Here is a 17952-nt window from a genome sequence, read left to right as displayed (position 1 = left end):
TTGGCAGTCCTACAAAATGAGTTGAAACTCATTTCCCCCATACTTTGAGTGGAAACCTCCAGACTATTACATGAAAAAGTTTTCAGAGAGCATTCTTAGTTAACATCTGTTTTTAAAATTTAAACAAAAGTTTAAAGTTAACTGTCACTAAGCAAATGTGTTGGCTGTACTGAATTTGGAATTACCTACTTTGGGGCAGGTCATAGACCTGAGTGGTATAAGCCCAAACATGCAAACAAACATGGGTTTAGTCTCCAGCAACACCCACCGACCACACATACACATTTATTTTACTTATTTTACAGGAATGATGATGACACTTTGGAAACATCTTATAAATAAACACTGGAGTTATTAAAAACAAACTATAGCTCCTCTTAAATATTAATTTATTCAAGCTTTCTGTCATATTTAGTTTGTTTCTTTCCTGGAAGGAGTCCAAACTGTTGATGTTTTATTGAATTTTCATTTGTAGAACAAATACTTTAGTAGAATTCTGCTTTGAAAGGAAACAAACCTTCCCACTTCCTTCAACTGTATCCTCTATTTTCAGAATGATACTAGTATCATGAAGAAACCTTAAGAAATAAAATTACAGAACAGCACATCTTAGATAAATAATCCAGTAAGAAAAAAACATTCTTAAGTGTCCACTTTCTCTAAGTATGGGGCCTTACCTACTTTTCTCAACCTTAATCTAAACAGAATCTCTATTTCAAATCAATTGAGGATTAAAATTATATTTCAGAACACAATATATCCTAAGGAAGAAATTAAAGTATTGTGTCACTTTTAAAACATCTACCCACTGCAAAAAAAAAAAATGTATCTATACCTTCAGTTTGAGACTTCCAAGTGATTAAATGCATCTTAGATACTCCAGTGGACAAGGCGCCATCTTGCAGAGAACACTCGTGGCCCTATCTGCCTCACCTGTCCTACCTGCCAGCCCTTCTTGCTCTATCTGCCACTCTTCCTGACCTACCAGGCACAAGAGGCTCCCACCTTACAAAATGCTTCCTCTAGGACTTCAACACAAATGTGGAATAACACCTGAGAACATGACAAGAAATGGTGGAGGTCTTCAGCTACATCAGATAAGATTTCTCTTTCATTACCTTGTAATTTTTTAAACATTCAGAATGATTTGAAAGGATCAATCAATGGAAGACAGTTACACTCTTAACCTTTTAATGACAACCCTTTAAATGAAGTTCAAGCTACGAATAAAGTTTCAAAAGAGTTCATTCATCAGCCATATGCCTGGGAGACTTTAACTTTTGCAAAACCCGAACTCATAACTAAGTTATACTTCTGTGGGCTGGGTTGTGAACTTGGAGAAAAGCAGACCCATTTACAGTTGTCTAACCTAGTTTATTCCAGCAGTTTCCAATTATTCAAAGGACTCAATGATCAAATCTATGTACTTTAAAAGTTCCTATTAACATGTCATTGCTATTTATGCTTCTAAACAGTGTGACCTACATATTATTAAAGATTAAAACAAACAGACACAAAAACCCAACCAGAGTAGTCCTCTTTCATTAAAGGTAGAACTCTGCATGTATTGCTAATACTTAACCCCAAAAGGATATTCTCCGTAATAACAATTTCCTAACCATTTTCTTTTGGGTTTCCAATATCCTGTTTAACACTCTTTATTTAAAAGAACAACCACCATTTACTACCTCCTTTCTTACACAATAGGACAAAAACTCGTATGTTTTATCTGAAGCCCAATATTTCCCTCTAATTGCAAAGCCAACAAGAGTAACATAAGCACTACTCCACACAGAGTATTTTAGTGAGCTCAGGAAGACCAAACTCTTCATGTCAACCTCTATAGACATTTCCTTCAAGGAAGAAAAGGTTAGAGAGATTTTTTAATGACCCAACAGGCCTTCCAGAACAGCCAGTGTTTATAGACCTACTTTACAAAGGCTTACCAGAGCAGTCCATTCTCAAATGCTGTGAGAACAAGAGAAATACACTAACATTAACTTAAGACAACCAGAATCTGAAATAGAAAATGAACAGCTCCTCTGCACAGGATAAAACAATTTTTGTGTACATGTATGTAAGTAAGCCGTGGTACTAGGGCTTGACCTCATATTCTTCCTCAGCTTTTTTAGCTCACTACCTGAATCATGCCTCCACTTCTGTCTTTATGCTAGTTAACTGGAAATAAGTGTCTGAGCAGGCTGGCTTCAAGCCTCCATCCTCATATCGCATCTTCCCGAATAGCTAGGATTATAGGTCTGAGCCACTGGCACTGAGCCAAATTTGTAACTTTTAAACTGAGGATATATTAAAAGTTCTTCCTATCCCTAGAGGAAAAAACATTGTTTTGCTGAAGGAGGAAAATAAAACCTCCAATTTTTTTTATTACTACATTTACTCATATTCATGAAGTTTGTTAACTTATCTGCCCTTACTGTAACAACTAAAATTGTGATTATTATTTCTGTCAATTTTTTTAAGTAAAAACATATATAGATTGCCAGGCACCTGGTGGCTGGTACCTGTAATCCTAGCTACTCAGAAGGCTGAGATATGAGCATACCCATTCAACGCCAGCTGGGCAGGAAAGGCCATGAGATTCTTATCTCCAATGAACCAACAGAAAACTGGAAATGGAGCTGTGGCTCAAAGTGGTAGAGTGCTAGCCTTGAGCAAAAGAGCTCAGGGATAGCACCCAGGCCCTGAGTTCAAGCCCTATGACTGAAGAAAGAAAGAGAGAAAGAGAGGTGAGAGGGAGGGAGGGAGAGGAAGAGTGTTTTCAGGGTGGCAGCATTGCTCAAGTAGTAGAGTGTCTGCCTAGAAAGCTTATGGCCCTGCCCTGAGTTCAGACCCTAGAATTCCAGGAAAAAGGAAGTTTCCAAGCTCTTTGAGCTTCATTATCCAAAGTGCCTACTTCTTTACTTGAAGCAGCTACCAAGGTAAATGACCCACTTAGAATTAGAGTTAACACATTCACAAAATCCTATCATTACTATATGAAGGACAAGGCTTTCTGAACACAACTTAATCCTATGAAAAAGAATGAAAGCAACTGAAATTAAGTTGTGAAACTAAGGAAGTGGGGGAATTTCAAATAAGCATTTATATAAGTAATTTTCAGAAAATACTAAATAAAACGTAATAAACACCATGAAAGGTTCCCAGTCTAAACAAAAGAGCAAAGATTGTTATAAAAATAACTAATAAGGGCTGGGAATATGGCCTAGTGGCAAGAGTGCTTGACTCGTATACATGAAGCCCTGGGTTCGATTCCCCAGCACCACATATACAGAAAATGGCCAGAAGTGGCGCTGTGGCTCAAGTGGCAGAGTGCCAGCCTTGAGCAAAGAGAAGCCAGGGACAGTGCTCAGGCCCTGAGTCCAAGGCCCAGGACTGGCAAATAAATAAATAAATAAAAATAACTAATAAAAGGAGGAATTGTCAACGTCACAAATGATAAAGATTTAACAAACATTTAGCAATCATACTTGGAGTTTGATGGATATTAAACTGAGATGCAGTCAATGTTTGTGAAATCAGCAGTAGATAAGCAGCGGTGTCTGCTGGATCTCCCAGTGTGTGTTGCTAAGATGTTCACTTCACTTCCTACCAATGCTACAGGAAGGGTAAAGAAAACTATCCTCAAAATAGGAAGCGATAATATCCTAATGGGAAAAGCTGTTATACTGTATAAAATATGCATATTGCCTAAAATAGATTAGCAACTAAAACACTAAGGGTATATAAATGAATGGATGGGGAGGGGGGCGGTATCTGATTAGGAGGTACAGAATCAAGTGGGCAAGAGTAAGGGACTCCTGTACTGAGCTTAAGGTGAGTCCCTTAAGTAAAAAGTAAATATCACTGGCCATGGTCAAAGACGAGAACAAAGAAGAAGCATTAATTTATAAGCCCTTTGCTTTCTGCAGATGATGTAAAGCTCCATCCATGTCTACTGAAAATGTAACTAAAGAGCATAATGATCCAGCAAATAGAAACCAGTTGAAGGGGGAGAAGAAACCAGCTCACCGAGAGATCAAACTAGAGCTCTGGTTTCAGAATTTGGGGAGTAGCCTGACGTTTTACAGAAAGTTGATAACTGTGTAACAAACATGCTGAGAAAACATGTCAAGCAGAAAATATTATAAAATCTCAATGCCACCAAAAAAGAAAAGAATGTTAAGGAATTATAGTAATCTATAATGGATAAACCTATTAATTTATACACAAAATCACTACATTACACATTTATAAAGGTCTTATTAAGACTTAAAATTATTTACTTCCAAGTTACAAAACTAGAATTATCATGGGTTGTTGGTAACCTAAAGTAAAAACACTAAATTTACACCACTGGTACATCAAAGGGAAAAGTATAACTCAAGAGAAAAACTACAGAAGATCCAGTGTCAGATTCACACGAGACAAAAGCTCTGAGGTCTCTATGGTAAGAGTTTATCCAACTTATAGAGGACGAAAATGCTTAGTAAATTAGCTCTGGAAAAAATACTTGATATTAGCTGGGCATGGGTGGCTCACGCCTGTAATCCTACCTAATCAGGAGACTAAGATCTGAAGATCACATTTGGAAGCCAGCCCAAGCAGAAAAGTCTGTGAGATTCTTATCTCCAACTAACCACTCAAAAGAGCTGGAAGTGCAATTACTAGCCTTAGCTCAGGGACAGTGCCCAGGTTCAAGCCCTAGGACTGACACCAAAAGAGAAGGGGGAGAAAGAGAGGAAGAAAAGGGAGAGGGGGAGAGAAAGAGAGGGAAGGAGAGGAAGGAGGGAGGAATGGAGGGAGGGAGGGAGGGAGGGAGGGAGGGAGGGAGGGAGGGAGGGGGAGGGAGGGAGGGAGGGAGGGGAAAAAGAAAAAGACGAAAAAAGAAAGGAAAATACTCATATTAGAGCCATAACACAACACTAACAGGTTGTTCCCTGAAGCCATAATTACCTTAATTATGTACAAAGTATAAAAGAAACATCCACATAAACAAAAATGTAATTGTAAATCTCATATAGAAATTGCTTATACACATAAGGCCACAATGAGGAAAAGATGGTGCACTAAACTTCATTTACATAAAGCCAATTTCCATCTTAACAGATCAGAGGCTTTACTTACACCAGATTTATTTAGAAATTGACCCCTCTATACACTCGTCATAAATTCTGGAAAATCTGCTCTCTAAAAAAGATAGGGAGGGCTGGGGATATGGCCTAGTGGCAAGAGTGCCTGCCTCATATACATGAGGCCCTGAGTTCGATTCCCCAGCACCACATATACAGAAAATGGCCAGAAGTGGCGCTGTGGCTCAAGTGGCAGAGTGCTAGCCTTGAGCAAAAAGAAGCCAGGGACAGTGCTCAGGCCCTGAGTCCAAGGCCCAGGACTGGCCCCCCCCCCAAAAAAAAAAAAGATAGGGAAATGTGATTACAGTATCCTTGAACCTACCAGCCTATTTACCTACGAGTTCAAACACAAAGAGTTTAAAACTGTATTTTTCTTAGGGGCGGAACACAAAGGCGCAATGCCTATGTACCTCTGATCATATAAAATAATATTTATCGAAATTAACTCCAGGGAATGGAAACAAGAGGTTTCTTTGTTGTTATCTTTGTTTTCTTTTTGTCTTGTTTGCCCATTCATCTGTCTTTGGGAAGGGAAGGGGAGGCATAGAAATGGAGGAACAAAGGGTAACCAAGTGTAGCAGTGATACTCACTAGACACTGTGTCAAAATGAGCTATACAGCTTGTGGATGGGGACAAGAAGCGAAAACTGGGTGAGACAGGAAAAGCGGTGACATTATCCAAAAACAAACGTTCTCTTTACCTGACTTGTGTAACTGTAACCACTCTGTATATCACCCTTATAATAACAAATAAAAAATATTTTAGTTTGGTATAAAAATAATTGTGTCATGAATAATCTCATATACTTTGGAAATAGACAAGGAACTCGTTAACAAGAACATAACTTATTTTAATATACAAAAAGGATAGAAATAATAATTCCGAAAAAGGCTCAGCTATCCCCAATTATACGTAGGCTTAGCTGAATGACAACTGCGTCCTCAAAATGCAACCATGACAAGAAAAGGTTGGGGAGGGGTGTTCCAGTTCTCAAATGGACATGAAAGAGGCGACACAGACCGCAGGTTATTCTTAAAGCCACTCAGAAAACTGTTATTAGTATTAGACAAACTTTCCAACCTCTGTCACTGTCCAAATCAGCCCCCAATGATGGGCCTACAAAGTTGGGCTCCAAACACACACACACACACAAAAGTAAAGTAAAAAGGAAGGAGGGAATTCACCACCCACCAGCTTTCCATACGTCAATTTAAATTTTCTAGAACCATAAACCAATTCCAACTCTTCAGGAAATGTTCCACTTATTAACAGTGTGTATGTATGCCGTACATACGCTACATGCCCATCAAGTCATCCTGTGCTTCAAAGAAAAGCTCCTACCATGAAATCCATACTCTACTACCTCTTCCATTCTTTCAAAATTCAAACTGGACAATAAATGACTCAATACAACGTCAATAAATGGGACCATGATAAGGCTTCACCCTCTTGTATTAATTCGACGACAGTGCATCCCACAGCCATCGCCTGCCTTGTCCATGGCCACCCGGGTCATTTCACACGGGGGGTGGCGGGTATGCGCCGCACATGTTACATGCCGTACTCACGCGACGTGCTTGGTCTCAAAGATTTAGAAGGGTAATACATTTTACTTAGTGCAAACACAGCTGAAGTTAAAATTAAAATCGTGGACATTCTGAATTGCAATCTTAAGTATACCTTAATAGAAATTAGTAACTCATTCTTCAAGTCAAATTATTTTAACAATGAAATTAATGTAGAACACATTGACTTACATAGATTTCATCTTGGTGCGATTGTGTCCATGGGCCCTGCACCATGGCCTCGACTCTGAGCAACACAGGACCAAGCACCACACACCAGGTGCTGACGAAATGCCTTACACGCTGCTTTGTCATATTTTAAACTACTTTCTTTTTATAATTTCTCGTTCTTTCTTTCTTTTTTGGCCAGTCCTGGAGCTTGAACTCAGGGCCTAGGCGCTGTCCCTAAGCTTCTCTGTGCTCAAGGCTAGCGTTCTACCACTTGAGCCATGGCACCACTTGTGGTTTTTTAGTGGTTAATTGGAGATAAGAGTCTTACGGGAGACTTTTCTGCCCAGGCTGGCTTTGAACATGATCCTTAGATCTCAGCCTCCTGAGCAGCCAGGATTGCAGACATGAGCCACCAGCGCCCAGCCTCATTATTTCTTTACACAAATACAAATTCCTGGGAATAATACAAATTACTATATCAGACATGTTATTTTCATTTACATTCTTTGCAAGAGAATTCCTGTATTCAATCTGTGCACTGACAACTTTGTTTTATAACTCTACAAAAGGCAACAAGCTAAAGAAAGCTAAGTTGACAACAGCAGTATCTTCCTGCACACAAAGCCAACCAGCCAAATAAAACCTGCCACTGATGTGTGTTCCACAGAGCAATGACCGTATGTTATTCATCCACAATGACAGCACTCGTCCAAATTAAACTCTAAAAAATAGTAAGTATAAAGTCTAGAACCCCCCTCCCCATTGTAATATGCAATGGAGTAAACAAAAAAGAAAGGTCTTTTTAAAAATCTTTAACTCATTCCATTTCCAAATCAGCACATTAATGTCTTACTGGTAAGCTTGAGGGCCTTTCCTGTTGTATGAGATTCAAGTCTTCGTGGTTGGGTTTTCCAGGAGCCAGAGGAGGTTGAGATCTAGTTCCATAACCTTCCTGAGACATATCCTAGACAAATACAAACAGAAATTCTTCAGAAACACTCAGAGGAGTTTCAAGCTGTTTCAAGTAATCAAAAGGAAATAAACTTATTACAAAGTATCAAGTAAGGCCATATTTTAGCTATATTACAGATACATGGTAGCTGTTATTTCTTTAACACTTTGTCAAAGCCAAAACAAAAATAAGCAATAAATCAATAGCAGAAATACATATAATAAGCAGCTGTTCTTTGTCTAGAGGACCATACAACCCAAGTATTACATTTGAGATTTTAGTTTTTAAGCCACACAAAACCGATAGCTCAATGTTTTACTTTAATTCTGGCTTTGAGTGTACAATTTAATTCTGACTTTGGCAAACTAATGTTATCTCAAATTTTTAAAAACTTAATAAAAAGTTTATTGTCAACCACATCTTAATATGCCCCTCCCAAACAGTGGGCATTATTAAGAAGTTCACAGTATCCTGGGGCTTCTACAAAGCTAATAAACACCCATGTGTAGAAGTCCACATGCCCACGAAGCATGGTTTTCCGCAAAGCCTAACAAGGAATAAAACAGTGGGGGAACAAAGCACACCTCCACCTCCACACCTGCCTGTGAATGAGAAGCATGCTTTTACATGGCTTTCATCATTTCCCAACATGCGTGGTTTCATCACACTGTGCTGAAACAGGATTGTACAATCCAAATACCACATGGAACTATATACCAGAGCTATCACAAGCACCTTCAACGGGTGCTCTGCTACTAAACACCCTACCATCACTTACAATGGAAGGCCAGAATGTTAGGGACTTATTATAGCATGTCTCAATTGGCACTAAAAGCTGAAGAACCAGTTTGTAATTGGGGAGGGAGACAAAAAGAATGGAAAATACTATCTTAAAATGAAATTCTCTCCTCTTTCCTGTTAGTTCAAATAGGAGTTGGTATTAAAGAAACATCATATTCAAATCCTACTTCTCCTATATTCCCCTAAATATTCCTTAGAAATGTTTACTGGTTTGCTATAAGGCCGTATACAAAGCTTCTGCAGCCTCACCTCTCTCTTCTTCAGCCAAAAGCTGGCACTACGAACTCTACAAGCTGCACAACCAGATTTAACTAGCCAACACTAGCTCAGTGCTGGTGCTAACTGCTTTTAAACAGGTTCCATAAATAAAGAAGCATGCCAACAACACAGCATTTTCACTAGCAGCCTCTATTCCTTTTAAAGAGAAAATCAACCACAAACAACAACTACCACCAAAGATTTAACTTCTTATAGTACTGTATTTTCATAAAAGAATTCAACAGCAGTTGTCCTAGCTTTCATTTGGTAACCTCAGTATGGGGAGGAGGAAGTAAACACAGGCGATCCAAAGACACTTGAAGGGGTAGCTCTTCAATCTGACTGCCAGCAGAGGGTAACAATTAGTGAGGGACAAAAGCAAGGGCAAAAAGATTACCACCCTCCTCATCCTCCCCCACAAGCCTCAGAGACCTCCTGCGGAGTGCTTTGTGGTTCCTGGAGGCTAATGGTCAGGTTTTCAAGTTAAATGGGGCACAAGGCCTTCATTCACCAGCCTTCACCCTGTTACAGAGACAACACGGGAGTCCAGGCCGGCCTCACAATGGACAAGCAAGTGAGCAGACACTGCCCTGCACGCGCCCAGGCCCACAAGACTCGCATAACCTGCTCCATGGCTATCTGTTCGCGCAGAGCCCAGGCCCGCAAGACTCGCATAACCTGCTCCATGGCTATCTGTTCTTTTCTTTATAGATAAGTGAACTGCTTTTCAGAGAAGTCAAGAAAGACATTACAACGACAGCACATCCACATTCCAGTTTATAAACGAATCCCTCAAAAATGAGTAACACTGACCTAATTGGCTGAACACTATCAGGAAAACATATCATGACTTCACATTCCATTCTCGGGGCTTTAAAAGTTCGAAATCTGTAGATTCTACCAAACCCAAAATGCTACTGTAACCACAGAAAGCTTTCAATTACTAAATAAAGTTGGAAATGAGACCAAACTGAAATTTTATGTCAACCACTAAAAAGGAGACTTGTTCTACCTTAGTTTGTGTCTGCGTATAAGGAATGATTAACTGAGAGCATAGAGAATAGATCCCAACTGATAATTCCTGACCACCATCACAGACATAAAATATACAGAGGGAAGACAAAGTCTATGTTCGGCTGTTGTAATAAAAGTTATAACCCATAACAATTCTAAGCATTTTCACCTTCAAAGCTATATTTACATTTAGGCATGTACTTATTTTTACTTCAATAAGAAATAAATAGTTAATAATAAAATGTCAGTTTCAGAAAAAATGTTTAGCATTGCCTTTAAAATTATAAATGATGGGGGCAAGGAGTGTGGCTTAGTGGTGAGTGCTTGCCTAGCATCCATGAGGCCGTGGGTTCAAGTCCTTGGTACCACATACACACAAAAAAAAGTAAAATTTATTTTTAAAATTATGAATGATGTAGGTATGAGGGACAAGGTAACAAACAGTACAAGAAATGTATCCAATGCCTAACATATGAAACTGTAACCTCTCTGTACATCAGTTTTATAATAAAAAGTTAAAAAAATTATGAATGATGTAATGACAAACGTAGTTGACACTTACTGAATGTGTACCGTGGATGCCTTGCTTTGTAGATCCTTTACCACAGGATAGTAAGAAGCAGGACCAGAGGGGCACACTGGGGTCTCATTTCTATTACAAGGACAAAATCAAAGCTACCACAAGAGTCTTACCACAAGAGTCTAGGGAAAGGCCCGGAGCATAAGCTAATTCTATTTTACTATGAAATAAGTTAAAGGCTAATGACAATGGGAGCCTTGGCAAAAAATATAACCTCAATGGATAAACCACCAAGTGTCACTCACAAGAAGATTATAGAACTAGGAACTTAACTCATACAGAACACTTGCCTAGCATGTAGCCTGCCCTGGGTTCAAGCCCCAGGAGGGAGGGAAGGAGGGAGGGAAGGAGGGAGGGAGGGAGGGGAAGCAAGGGAGAGAACTTCAGTCATTTTAATCAAGTTAACCTTATCAGATTTGTTTTTCCAGTAGATTGCCAAAGCCTGCTTGTTGGCTCAATAATCCTTGCTCAATCTCATCATCTAGCCTAAATCTAACAGGCTGACTCTTATATTGGCTTCACTGCTTAAAAGCCTGATTTCCTGTATTTAGTTTCTTTTCATTCAAAAGAGTAATTCTTTTCCAGGGTTTGTAAAAAGCATTCAAGAAAAAGGGCAGGCCTATACAAGCTATATAGGGACAATTCTTACTGATAAATTTCAGTAATATTCCCAGCCCATTGCTCACTGTGAAACGCCTGGCTAAACAAGAATGTACTGTGGCATGTCTCTGCAATCAGAGGGTTAGCAGCAGCTGTCCAAGCCTGCAAAGAGCAGGAGGCCTGCAGGGAGCACAGGAGCGGAGCGCTTTCCTGAGCTTACCAAATCAGAGCCCAGCTTGAACTCAAGGCCTCATGCTCTAACTAGGGTTCTTCTGCTCAAAGCCGTACCTTGAGCAAGGGCCTCTGCTTCTCGCATATTGCTGGTTTAACTGGCGATAAGACTGGAGGATCTGTCTTGTCTGGGCTGGCTCTAAATGGTGGTCTTCAGATCGTAGCCTCCTAAGTAGCTAGGACTATAGGCATGAGCCACCAGCACCTAGCTATGATTTTTAATAATCAAATATGCCCTCAAGATTCATAAAGCCAAATAAGGCATTGTAAATATTCAGCTCTCTTATGCACTAGGAAAAAGTAATGCATATAAAAACACTAAGGTTTAAAATCTATACAGCATCCATGAAACACAGTTTCATAACTCATTACCAAAAAATTACATTTGTTTCTTCCTATATAAAAACCAAGATACAGAAAGACCTGCATCCTCAGACAGAAGAAACTACCTCCTAAGGATCATACAGTGTTCAGTACAGCCAATTATTTTTATCTGAAAATACTTAAGAAGCAGTTCGGACTTCATTTAGTGTCTAGGAGGCTGGTGTTGGTAATGACAACCAGCAGCTCAAAGTCCATAGCTTATATGATTTGTGTTTTCCTACATGTTTTATTCATTCAAGAAACATCTGCTTTTCACACAGAACTAAAAATACATCAGCACATGGTCCCTCACTATCTGTGGAATACTAGGTTCTAATACCCACCCCTGTGCAGCCACCAAACCTGGTGGGTGGTTCAGACCCCTTACATAAAATGACATACTATTTGCTATTTATTCAATGTATGTGCTCCCATAGAGTTTACATTGCCTCTATTGGACTAATCATACCTAACACAAGACTATATAAATAACCGTGACCATGTACAGTTTAAAGAATCGTGACAAGGAAAGAGATCTGTCCATGTACAGTACAGACAAATTTGAGTATTTTTATCTGAGGGTAACTGAATCCATGGACTTTCCATGGACTTCCATTTATTATCACATACTGCTTCACTGATGAAGAAATCCAAGTTGAATAACACGAAGGTTGCTTAGTTGACAAGTGGAGGAGGATTATGGGAACCATTTCTCCCATGCTTGTGCTATCAGACAAGGCCTCATTTCTGGAGCTCACTCAGTGACATCAGATAGAATCCCAATCTGAGGCTTTGCAGTCCAGGAGTCTATGCCTGCCCAGGCAGAGGTCTGCAACTAACTGGCAAACCAGGGGAAGTGTAGCTGTGGCTCAAGTACTATCCACGAGTGAAACAGCTAAGGGATAAAGCCAACCCAGCACCAGCACAAAGAGGTGTGGCTGAAAAGCAGAGACCAAGAAGCCCAGAGTTCAAGCCCCACACATTTTTTAAAATTAAAAGAATCAATAAAGAATGTTAAATTAGGATTTCAGTTTTCACATTTTAACACTGAAATAAGCATTATAAAGACAAATGGAGCAGCTACGAGTGGCTACATGTTTCTCCCAAATCTTTTCATCAGAATGTAAATATCAAGGGAGGAAAAAACTATAAATAAACCTAATGACCTTTGATGGTGATATTTGCTTACCCCTTTCTTTTCTTTTTTTGGTCAGTCATGGGGCTTGAACTCAGGGCTTGTACGCTGTCCCAGAGCTCTTTTTGCTCAAGGGTAGTGCTCTGGCACTTTGAGCCACAGCACTACTTCTGGTTTTCTGGTGGTAAATTGGAGATAAGAGGCTCAAGGACTTTCCAGACTGGGCTGGTTTTGAACTGTGATCCTTAGATCTCGGCTTCCTGAGAGGCTAGGATTGCAGACGTGGGCCGCCACAGTGCCTGGCATTTGCTTACCCCTTTCCTTTTTCCACCCTAGTGCTGGGCACCCTTGGAGGCCGGGTATCAGGAGAGAGCGGACAGGCTGGAGCTCAGTGAGTTGGAGGGTGTTGTGTAGGAGCTGTGCTCAGGCGAAGGCTGGTTCAGCACAGTACCTGCATTTGGGCGGCAAAGCGTCCTACTCCAGGCACTGAGTTGGAGAAGCCAGAACCAAGAGCCAGAGAACAAGACCATGTGCCCAAATGCCTGCTTATTATTTCCTAAATCCTTTTCTGTCAGCAGAGCCAGTGATGAAAACACAGATAGACAGACAGGATGATGCTAACTTGCCTACTCTTAGGGTGCTCTGAACACACGAAAGGACACAGAGTTTAGCTTATCCTGCAAATAGCCCTCCTTTCAAGGTCTTCTTTAACCTTTAACAAAATACATCTTATAACACAGCATTTCTTTTGCTTCCTCAGGCAGACAGTCATGACCTGACGCTGTGCTCTCCTCCATCTTAATTTTAGGATGTACCAAGTGTACAGGCTTCTAGGTGACCGTCCCAAGAAGAGGCCCTTTCCTACCACCTTTCTAAAATAAATTAAGCATTGAAAATATTGTGATCACTGTTTAACTCCTCACTTCCCGGTTGGGTTTCTTTTTTATTCTGGTACTAGAAAGAAAGAAATACTTTTAAAACATGAAACTGAAAAATAAATCACACTATCAGTTCTACCAACTTGAAACACATACATGACCACTGAAAAGTTTTTCATTACAAGTCACAAATGCCTTTAATCCTGGGGAGATGTGTATAGGAACTAAGGGTTTTCTCTTCCTTTCCTCACTGCTTTAAAGTAAACAACAAAGGCTCAAGCAGACATACTTGCAACAAATGACAGAACTACTCTGAAGCAATTAAGGAAAGAGCTCATGCCAATGACATTCAAACATCCTTCTTCCAAAAGCTGTTTTTCTGCATTCTTCAGTGGGGTAGGGGGTTACCTCCCCGAATAACAACCACCAAAACACACACCAAGGTTAGTACAGCACAGATAGCCCTGACTTTTCCCATTCTGCACATCCTACCAGGAAAGGAGAGGACCCAGACAGAGGCCTTCCCAACACTGTGCTCCCACAACTGGTCTAGCACCTGCCTTAGAGCCCGAAGGGAGGGACAACCAGAAATCAGCCAGTCCAGCAGTGGTCCTAGCTTCCCTCTGGGGTAAACAGAAAAGTCGTTTTCTCAGAGGCTCACGACCCTGAAAACAAAAATGTTTACCAATCTGCAGTCCAAAGTTTTTAGTATTATGAATTAATATAACCATGTCTTAATATCTAAAGGCTAAGTAAGTCATGATGACACATCGTAAATGTTCTTGTCTTTGCTCATAATAAAACCTTAACACAATGAAAAGAGCATATCAGTGACTTAACCTTGAGTTTTTTAAAATAAGGTTAAGTCTCCAAAGCTTCAGAAGTAACTTAAAGTTAACCTGCCACATAAATAAGAAGAAATTTAGAAATAAACAGTGAAATGGTTTTACCAATAAAGAAGTGTTTGTGCACAATGGACCACAGCCACGGTGCTCAACGCATCCTCTGAGCTCCACAGCCTGCTGCTGCAAGTTCCAATTCAGAAATACATTTCACTGCACTGACAGTGTAATAAACTCAAAAGAGTCTCTGCATTACATTAAAATGGGGATCCCATATGAAATCATTTTAAAATACTTTGCTCTTGTGTTTCAGTGCTGGAAGTCTTTGCAGAATGACTGTCTATTTGCCAGGATCATTCAGTTCACTGACCACCAAGGCACGCCTTCCCACGTAACCCACGCTATGTATCCACTCATAAGTGGAACTTCTGCCGAGTGACTGACTGTTGGAAGTGAATGGCAAATCTGGTGGTACTTCTTTTTATTTCCTTAAATAAAAACTAAACAAAAATATTTTATTATTTTTTTTAATCATTGAGGAAACAGCAAGAAAAGTCACTGGTTGCAGCATCATCTGTACCATCTAAACCACCTAATGACCTTACAGTCTACACATGCAGAAGGGAGCACTCTATATTTCACCAACAAAGAAATGGTCCTGGACCAAGCTCACATCTTCTCTCACCAGGGGACTCCCACGGTTTCTCAAGACTACCTCAAAGGCACAGCCACCACCATTGTGTGGCTGACACACCTGCTGCTGTGAGCTCATCAGTCCAGAGAAGGTCGGACTAATCATTGGACTTGTAGCATGACACTCTCCCAATAATGACACAGTCATGGAATGCTTCATGTGCTCTTACTAACAGTTACAGTGCTGTAGTGGGTTTTTGTTCCCTTCCCAAAGACCTGAGGCTAAACAAATTACAAGAAGCTTTTCTGAGAAGGATGAGCCCTCTTCCTTCCTCTCCAGCTCCTGACTCATCACTGTCGGCTCTCAGCCAAGTCGGTCAGGAAGGCGCTTTTAAAGATAAGGAAAAATACCTGTGGAACTAGACATGGTCATTAGCCAAAATTAGAAATATCCTATCCAGCCACAAGGTGAACTCTCTGGAGAAGGTGTGTGCTGACTTAATCAGAGGACAAGAACTGAAGTGAGGCCCAATTCTGAGAATCACTACAAGAGAATAGCTCTTGGTGAAGGCCCAGGTGAGAACCCAACACGGCACTGGCCGGTGCACTCCCTGTAACACTGGGAAGTGGGCTGCTTACTTCTAGTGGTGTTGAGCCAGGCGTAGAGGCTGAGGACATGAGTACAGAACCAAAGGTATATTTGCATAAACTGAAATATCAGTCATCTATAATAAAAACAAAGAAAATTTATATCTAAAGAAGTACGCATTCATAATGCCTAATATTTCCTTCAAAAAGTTCTGACAGCTTGAAAAAGTGTACCTGTAAAAAAGCCAAGATTGAAATTCCCTCACTGCTTTATACAAATTCATTAAAAAACAAATTCATCTTGATACACTGTCACCAAATAAGCTGTAACTTACTGTTGCTTGGTACAGCTCTTGTCCAAGAACAGAAAGAGATTTCCCTGGCTATGACAGCAGCAGTGCAGTCTGAAGCCATAGAGAAATCCAGGGTTACAGGAAGCTGCTGACTGTCCTGGTGCTAGGCAGAGCTGCGTCAGCAAGCACCCCTCTCACAGCAGACAGACCGACAGGGCCACTGCCCCGGCACTCATAAGCGGCCTCGGTCAGAAGGCCAAGGGTGAAAAGATCCAGAAGCAATGTGTGCCACAAGGAAACCACAGAGGCCTACTCTGCATCTTACAAGGAAGTCAGAAAAGAAAACCGAGGCAGAAGAAAACCCTTCTATACATATATAAGTATGAAGAAGACAGATTTGATAGCTTCCTAAGAGAGAACCAACCATGAACCATAACATAAACTTGCATAGCCCCAAAATGATTAAATGGAAAGCAACTGGAAGCTAAAACAAAACAAAATAATAATAATATAAATTAAAAAATTAAATCCAAAACTTAAAGCGTTAGGTTTTTCCTATACAAAGATACTACTTTTAGGGAATATAGTTAAAGGAAGTAAAGTAGCATGAAAAACAAAAATAGTCGCTGGGGTTATGGCCTAGTGGCAAGGGCGCTTGCCTCGTACACATGAGGTTCAATTCCCCAGCACCACCTATACAGAAAATGGCCAGAAGTGGCGCTGTGGCTCAAGCGGCAGAGTGCTAGCCTTGAGCAAAAAGAAGCCAGGGACAGTGCTCAGACCCTGAGTCCAAGCCCCAGGACTGGCCAAAAAAACAAAACAAAACAAAAAAAAAAACACCAAAAATAGTATTTTCAAGTGGAAATAACTTCTCCAAATTCTTTTAATTAAGGCCTTAAATTTAGGTACATTTTAAAAGATGGAAATGTCAGCCTGCTGAGTAATAACTAAGATATTCAGTGAGTAGACAGTGCTGTACAGAGTAAACACTGTTGTGCCAGCTTTTGGGTCTATGCCGGGGAGAATACACTAGGCCTATCCTTCCACCAGGCTTTGATTCCTGTCCCTAAAATGACAGCACAGAAGCGAAACAAATGGTAATGAAAAAGCTAAAACGAATATGTGATATTACCGGGTGCCAACAGCTCACACCTGTAATCCTAGCTATTCAGGAGGCTAGGATCTGAGGATAGAAGAAAAGTCTATGAGTCTCTTATCTCCAATTAACCATGAAAAAAAACAGAAGTGGAGCTGTGGCTCAAGTGGTAGAGTGCTAGCTTTGAGCACAAGCTCAGGAACAGTGCCCAGGCCCTGAGTTCAAACCTCAGGACCGGCTGGCACATGTGTGCGTGCATACATGCACACATACAAAGAATGTGTGATATTGATGGAGCCTCTTGGTCAACAGAAAATTGTAAAATTACAAATATCCAGATGGATTCCTCCACAACACAATTCAATTTCCAAGATTAATTCATTCCAATACCATAACACACAGGTCCAGATCAAATTCAGAATACTGTGGCCTCTGTAACATTGTTGGGGCTCAGAAAACTATAAAGTATTCTTGCTAAAAATAAAACCTAACAAAGTAAGAGCCACTGGAAAACATATATGTAAAGATACACACATACACATACACACCCTCATGTACACACATGTGAGCTGATGTTGGTATAATTTTCAGACATCTTCTGGAGAGAACTTTGGAAAAGGACACCAGGCCTTTAAAATGTGTGCTTTCCCTGACCCAGCCACTGGGCCTGTGCTGGTTGGGAAAGCCCGTGGGCCACGTATGCTGCATCAAGAGCCCCTACACCTCGAGCTGTCTCTTATTAGCTCAGGGAGGCCAGGGTGAGAATCTATATTTTAATATGGTTGTGGGGGTACAATGGGTTTTAAACAAGGAAAAATCTCA

General features: G+C 40.4%; 1 protein-coding gene across 5 annotated transcripts in view; it reads right to left on the bottom strand.

Moving 5' to 3' along the window:
• Window positions 1–17952, bottom strand: part of Arid1b (AT-rich interaction domain 1B) — a 309189-nt gene that overhangs the window by 186315 nt on the left and 104922 nt on the right. For all 5 annotated transcript variants that reach the window (XM_048354354.1, XM_048354355.1, XM_048354357.1 and 2 more), the window contains exon 4: window positions 7720–7830. In XM_048354354.1, coding sequence (XP_048210311.1) covers window positions 7720–7830 — 111 coding nt within the window. The remainder of the gene's footprint in view (window positions 1–7719; window positions 7831–17952) is intronic.

The sequence above is a fragment of the Perognathus longimembris genome, chromosome 9 (genome assembly GCF_023159225.1).
Source record: "Perognathus longimembris pacificus isolate PPM17 chromosome 9, ASM2315922v1, whole genome shotgun sequence".
NCBI classification, from domain to species: domain Eukaryota; kingdom Metazoa; phylum Chordata; class Mammalia; order Rodentia; family Heteromyidae; genus Perognathus; species Perognathus longimembris.
This window is presented reverse-complemented; position numbering and strand designations above follow the sequence as displayed.